Genomic DNA, 7,740 nt, shown 5'->3' on the forward strand with positions numbered 1-7,740 from the left:
GGGGTGTGCGTTAACAGGAGTTAAAACTCGAAGCCTTACGCCCTTGGCGGTAAAGTTACTGGTAAAATATAGAAAACGAAGCTTTACTACTTGTATTTAAGGTTAACTGTTTAGGAACCCTATCTCTTCCGAGACAAAGGTCCTCAGGAAGCGGCTTATACAGCTACATCTCCCACCCGTCGTTCCGACCGCTCGTACCACAAGAATCCCCAAATCTCTTTAGCATATAGACTAGCCCTAGGGTTATAACTTATGTCCGAAAGTCCTTTCCTTTTAAAGTAAACCCCAGGTTCGACCTCGTTTCCGATCCCTACATGCAAGTCCTGGAGGTTATCACGCCTATAAAGAACTTCTACGTCGTGAACATCTACAACTAAACAGATAAGAAGGGATCCTTTACCGTGCAGAGATTTCTCGACCTTAACCCGCTAATTACGCCTGTACTAATCGTAGGCGATCTTAACCTCCACCACCCGTGGTGGAATCCTTTAGCTCAGAGCTCACCTCTCTCTAAGCGTCTTACAGGCTACCTCCACGCGGCCCAGGCCACGCTACTCATCGATCATGCTACTATAGAGTCTCAGGGTGGGACATTTCATCGGCCCAACTCCAGGAAAACGTCGGTAATAGACCTGGCCTTCTCCATCGGCTTCCGGAGCCTCCATTGGCAGGACTGGTCGTACCTCCCAGGGACAGGATCCGACCACGAGGCTGTCAGTCTCCGAGCGTTCCTCCCAGCATACCAGGCAGCAAGACCGCTTCTGCCCCAGTTCTGCACCAAAAGGGCCGACTGGGAAAAGTTTCGAAAACGACTCGAGGAGGTTACTGTTTCCCTAAAGACCACTATAAACGCTGCGGCCACTCGAGGAGACTTCGAGTGCGTTGCTGGATCGCTTTAATAAGCTATTAATGGCGATTGGATAAACAAACCTAGCCTGGATATATAGATTTAATATCAGCCTAACGCATACGGTATCTACTTAAAGCTTCTGTCCATTCGGCAGCTGATTTCTGCTCCCTTTCCACTTGTGCGAGACGAAGTCTCTCACGAGCGCTCTCCCGCGCTTTCCGTATTTCCTCCGCCACTTTTCGTCTTGCCTCCTCCGCCGCCCTTCGTTACTCTTCATCTTTTTACGCCTTCTCTCGAATATATTGATTGTTAAGTGTGTAATTTCCTAGACACTTCCGTTCCGCCTTGTCTTCAGGCATCTATTTTCCGTTATTTGGCGTAGAATAACAGCTCTAATATTGTTTAGCCTTAGGACTAACCTGCGCCTATCTCCCTTAAGGCTAACTTCCATCGTCGTACCGTATTATCTATTTATCCCTGGTATAGGTAACACAGCGTGTAAATAGCTGCCGACTTTAAGCTGCGCGACGATACAGCGGCTGCTGGCTTGATATTAGTGAGGGTGCAGAGGATGTCGAAACCGTGCTTGAAGGACCCCAGGGAATTTATATATCTAGGGTTTCCACGAGATTTATTATAGCCTGTGCAACTGTACACACCTTTTTTCGGATGCTTTAACTCTAGTATTGTATCGGGATCCTATATTCTAGATCGAGACTGGGATCGGGACTAATACCTTATAGTGGCGGTGGAAGAAACGGAAGACCTAGAGAACTAATAGTAAAGAACGGCATAAAAGAGAGTATTTATAATACGCTGAGCCCCTTACGAGTCACCCCTCGCGAGCCACCTTTCTTACCTATTAATAGCTCTAATATAGCGCAGGTGTGTGTATAGCGCTTAGCCAGGTATCTATAACGTATATGCGGTACGAACTAGCTTCTAAAAATAATAAGGGCGAGGTTATCCAAAGGCGGTAAATAAGAGATATCCAAGAGTTATAAAGAATACTAAACGATAAGCATTAGCGTTAACAACCTCGATTCGAACGCCTTCGACTCCGCCTTAATTAAATCTACATTTATATATAAGAGGGCGAGACTTCGACACAGCGCATAATACTATATATTAACGAGTATAAAGCGCCTCACAAAATTATTACCTAATATCTCCGCGTAGGGCTTCGCTCGATAAATATATATAAAGAGGTCGTAAATCGGGCTACGATCTTAACCGTAGCGGACCCCGAGGCTCTATTCTAATACTATTCGGAACGGCTCGTCGCGGCTGCTATAACGTAAACGCTCTACTACATAACTAAGGGTAGATTAGAGTACGGCCTAGTTACTACGGGGGAGGCGATTGTTTTTTTTTTAAAAGTGGACTAGTCCGACCCTACGACCCTATTATACCATTTCGCCGAACCGCGGGCGGAGGTGGTCGCGCACCCGCGTAATGCGCGTTATTGTACGGAGGTTAGCCAAATACTTACTTTTAGTTTTAGGTAACATGATCGGAAATAGGTGTAAATAACTGAGTTATAATACTGGTAAGTACGGACTAGAAGGGCTGTATTAAGACTTCAGGGTATAATGAGCACATGCTATTATTTAAGTACCTAGGAGAATAGTCAGATGCGATTCGGCTAATTACTTAAATATATTATTGCCGTATACGCAGCTTTACGCATTCGCGGATTATAATATCGTTACCGAGCTCAAACAGTTGGCGCTATTTAGACTCTACTCTACGCTATACGTCTTTCGCTTAACTGAGCAAGGAGCACACGGCATTACGAGCCTTATAAATTACAGCTTTATAAACACGTCTATATCAGAAATTGGAGACCGGACCTTGAGAGAAGTAATTACACTATATGCTACCTGTTACTTAAAGAATTTATAGGATTACTTTAAATTTCAGGAAGTAATTCTCCGCCAGAATGAGTTTTCGAGAGACCTCGTTAGACAAGTACGGGATCGGCTCGACTAAGCTAACAAGTGATAGGGGCGACGAGCGGGTATAGTATATAGCTATCCTAAATTTAAACTCGAAGTGCAGTTTTTGGCTCGTTTGCCCAGTAAAGTGCCTCCGAATAGCTATTAATATAGGCCGCCTAAATTAATAAGCAGGAATATCACCCAGTCAAGCCCCTGTATAGCTTTAAGCAGAATTTCGAGAATAATAAGCTTCAGAAGCATTAGCGGGATATGGATGAACTTGTAGAATCGATTTAAGGTCAGATCCAACACAGTTTCTACGAAGAATCGAATCAAAATATAGGTGTAAAACTGTAAATTATTAGGAAACGTAACGTAGCCGCCGTAAACCTCACCGGTCCGCACGGATCCGTTAACGGGAACGTAAAACTAGGATATACTATCTTGTACAACGATCGAAACGAATAAGAAAAGGGAGAATAGAAACATATAATTAATTTAGTAGTCACCTTAAATACTATTGCTGTCCGAGGGTGCATATACTATATTAGATATACTCCGCTTTAAATATCAAGTTATTCGACCCCGGTTTGCGTTAATTGACTCTAATACTTATAAGTAGTTTAATATTAATGCTCGGTTAGAGTTAAAGGGGATATTATTATATAATTAAGTAACGAGCGCAACACTTGCACTTGCAGGCCTTAGGTATAGGCCGAAGTAATAGAAAATTTATGTGATTGGATACTAGATACAGAACACCGCACCTATAATTTAATAATCTCCAAATAGATAAGTAGACTATAACCCAAGGATGTGTCATAAACTGTCCCTAGACCGATATAGCCTGCTAGTCCGGATAATTAAGGTAATAGAAGCGCTGAACGAAGACGTGGTGTTTAACGCGCTAGGATGCGCGGCAAAGGGCTTGCGCTCTTATCTATAGGCATAAATATAATTCTCCTGAGGTGTCAACGATTCCTCCTAACTTAGTAACGCTATCTACTATAGCACGCGTTCTTCTAACATCACCACTAATTCCAGTCCATTCCGCCCTACTATTAGTTCAACGCCGATAAGATTGACTCTAATAATCGAACTAACCAGCTACAAGACTTTAATACGTAATAATAGCGCTAATCGCGAATAAATAACGATCGTAAAGTATATTAATACAGTCGGCCGATCTTTACGACCGTTAATCGTCTTCAAGGGGGCCTCAGCCCAGCACTAATTATTTCCCGACAAAGAAGCTGAGGTAAACTACCCCTATAAGGTTTGGACTCTCCGTAAAAACACAGCCCTTCGCCCGGTGCTTTTCTCAGGAATATACCATATATTCGCACGCTACCCATAACCGAAACGCGGCGGCTAACACGAGCATGAAGGTGCTTCCGTAGTAGGTATGGACTTCCCAGAAGCCTAGAGGGCCACTAGCAGAAAAACGCCAGTCGTTCGTCATGGCGGCCTAGTCGGATCAAACTGGGTAGAGTCGCCATGGCCGATTATAGCAAGGCAAATGCAATGTCTTACCTATTAATGTGTTTCTAAACACCATGGCTAATCTATAGCGTATACGTCAACCTAACTGGCCGTCAGGATCTTAAGTCTGGTCCAATATAAGTACGGCAGCCCGGATCTCTTATCCATTCTTTTACTTCCTTCCTGTACCGCCTCTTCAAGAACTGGCCAGCTATAAACAGCTCCTAGGCTACGGTAAGCCTACTCTACGACCTGCGCTTTATTCCTGCCGGACTGAGTGTGCTAGCCACGCTGCTCCATGCGTTCGGTGTACTTTATAACCATCGACAAGTAGTACAGCCGCTAAAAGCTTACCAGCTATTCTATATAAAGTTCCACCTCGAGCTTCTATTTCTTTTAGTTATCCAGATCGTTCTATCATTCGCGGTCGTGATTATGTTCGCTACGCTCGCAGTTTTTATCGAAACCAACATTTAGACGGTATACCTACTTAGTTCCATTATAACAGTAAGCATAATAAGTCAGGTACATTAGCCGACGGGTAGAGTTTACTATCGATGCTAACGTCTCTAATGCTTTTGGATAAGCAGGATATAGCCATCAGTGCATAAATCATTAAATCTGCTCCGGCTCGCTATGTATTTGCCGATAATCATGGGTTCATTTTTAGCGGGCGTTATTATAGCTGGTGTCCATGCCTACCACGGAAGCATCGTTATGCTCGTATCTATAGCCACATTTCGGTTATGGGTAGCGTGGGAATAGATGGTATATTCTCCGAAAAAGCACCGGACAAAGGGCTGCGTCTTTATGGAGGCGTTTCTTTTTTCGATAATAGCTATAGCCGGTACTATGGGTATAACGTGTGCCAAAAACTGGCGTCTTCTTCCTATACTTAGGCTCTACATGCTACTGGTGAGTAGTGCTTTATCCTATATGAAAATGAATACTCTAACAAATTAGGTCATCTCTGTTAGCTATAGACTAAAAGACCTCTTGGTCGCGATTTAGGCAATCCGGTGTTAGAATAGTAGCGATGAATAATCGGACAATCTGGGACCTAATTGATCCCTGGTCCCCGGTGACGGACTGAGATACTCTATTGGGAGAGTAGCCATGGAGCTTTGGAAGTTTATCAAGATACTCTGTTCCCCAGACCTAGTTATCGAGTCGTAGTTTCCGAGCCTCTACTACTGCATTCTAAAATATATAACGCCAGTTAAGTAATAGCCGTCATTTAATATGGCCTTAAAAGCACGGCCACAGATATGCACTTAGTATCCCGGCTAGAATCGAGCTTATCCATCTTCTAATCGTTGGTGACTTTATCTGTATAGTCCAATGTCAAGTTAATAGAACCGTGGGTCTGTAGATATGAGGACCCCCAGTAGCTATAAGTGGCCTTCGAATATCGATAAAGCTTTATTCTTACGTTAACATAATGTACGATTCTATGCTTACGTTTAATTAATATTAAGCGTACAATTAAGACTATTAAAGTCGAAGGTCGTCTACGTAATAGTACCCTTTATTCCATCGGCGCACGTATAGAGAATAGTATTATAAAAACCGCCGAACGGCTGGCTATCCGTTACACTATATTGAAATGCGTGCAACAACGCGGGATTCGACAGGTCGAAGCTGACATTTCCTCGTGCATTCAATCCCTGGTGGTCGAAGTTCCTGATCTCCTAAGCAAATTTACTGAGGGTCGCAGCCTGGCAGCCTATCGTATTCGTCCGGCTACGTATTAGCGAAACAACTGCCGATAATATAGTTAAAACGGCGATAGCGTGCTGCATAATGGTTAAATAACCGGGTTAAATAAAGTTTAAGCGAATGTCCGCAACTAAAGCATAGCTTAAGAATTACGTCGCGGAGGGCTAAGGCTACCGCTCCCTAGATATCTAGCTAGCCAGCCGTTTTTACGCGAATTAATATCAAAAGATCATATATTTACTCGGCTAAATATACGCGTACTTTAATATCTTTAAAACGTTTATAAACTAAAGCTAATTGTAGCTAGAAGTGCTTTCGCTTTTAAATACTTTATCCCCTTATCCTAAAAAAAAGATCGTTTAATCGAATTAGTTTTAATGCTATAAAGTAGCCCAGTAATAGTCTATAAATCCAGTATATTAGTCTAGATTCGGCTCTAACTCCTAAGTTGGGCATTCGTATCTAATCCCTTTTATAAAGTAGTATAGGAATCTACTTCTGGTGTTATAGTGCCCTATTATAGTATCCATATTATGATCTGATTTGCCCCCCCTAATTACGGGCCGCTGCTGGCCCTCCAGCTAAATAGCCACAGAACCATCTCGTTCGTACACCCAGAGTAAGTCCACGTCCGGCCCGTCCCCTAGCAAGCGCTCCTTATTTTTAACTAACACGCCATGGAATACAGTATTAGGCGTTTATAAAGTGTAAAGAACCCGCGCTACGACTAGATTTAATAACTAATATGTTCGGATCTCTAAGCCTTCTAAAGCTGATATAAAACCTTACGTTACTATGTTTTATGCTTCCTTTCGTCATATATAATCTATTCTGACTAAAAGTTGCGATATGCGACTATAGTTCAGTACAGTAAAATCCAAGTTCAGCGTCCGTAATAGATATATAATAAGTATCCGTCTAGTATACTGTAGGGCTTTTTACCCAGTGTATTTTAATGAGTTATAGGTACCTATTAGTGTTCTATTAAAGCGCTAGAAAGATATATTTTTAACGCTTCCATGTACCGCTATTACTAGAAACGTACTAAGATACTGGCCTTAGCAGTAGCGGTACGTGTTAACGCTAAATATATAGCCTTATAAGAGTCTTGCTTGGCGATGACTAGTATTTCCCCCACATCGCTTACGCACGGCGATGGCGCCTTAAAGTATTTCGGGTTCTTATTTTTAATATTAGAGAGGCGGACGCTGAACTTGGATTTTACTATACGGTATGTATTAATGCAAAGTTTGTGTAGAACCGTGTCTAAAAGGCGCTTTTATATAGATTCCGCTCCCCTGGTCCGGTTATGGCGTAACAGCACCGGCTGAATAACGGCATTATTAACGACGTAGCCCTAAATAAGCTTTTACCGTGTATACTATAACTATCCGATTCGGATCATAATAGGCGCATTTAGTACTAAAAGTCGACCTAGGTAAAAGTTAGCTCCTGTCTCAAAATTTCCAAAAAGCGCTATAGTATAGTTACAGTTTTCTAACTCATATAGATGGGCATCTCGTCATAACTACGTCCTTAAGGCTTAGGTAGGTAAGGAAAGTCGCAGTATAAGAAGCATGGCAACTGGGTTAGATCCCTCATATAAGTCAGGTACCAAACGAGCCATGGATACGACCGCGCTTACACGACTAAGCCTAGACAGCGAAGCCATAACGTCCCTTTTAATACGTACTACCCATAATCTCCTCTTACACATAATATTATCGGATACAGTTAGGATTCATCAAG

General features: G+C 42.6%; 1 protein-coding gene across 1 annotated transcript; it reads left to right on the forward strand.

Moving 5' to 3' along the window:
* Nucleotides 1–314: 314 nt before the first annotated feature.
* Nucleotides 315–899, forward strand: PG994_002493 (Endonuclease/exonuclease/phosphatase; the record flags this gene model as incomplete). The annotated part of the gene is made up of 2 exons (XM_066853902.1): nucleotides 315–329; nucleotides 387–899. 2 exons carry the CDS (start codon nucleotides 315–317, stop codon nucleotides 897–899), a joined length of 528 nt encoding a protein of 175 aa, XP_066719757.1.
* Between the last annotated feature and the right edge of the window lie 6,841 nt (nucleotides 900–7,740).

Source organism: Apiospora phragmitis, assembly GCF_038363925.1.
Source record: "Apiospora phragmitis strain CBS 135458 chromosome Unknown utg000003l:1.0-2676785.0:1.0-2680665.0, whole genome shotgun sequence".
NCBI lineage: Eukaryota > Fungi > Ascomycota > Sordariomycetes > Amphisphaeriales > Apiosporaceae > Apiospora > Apiospora phragmitis.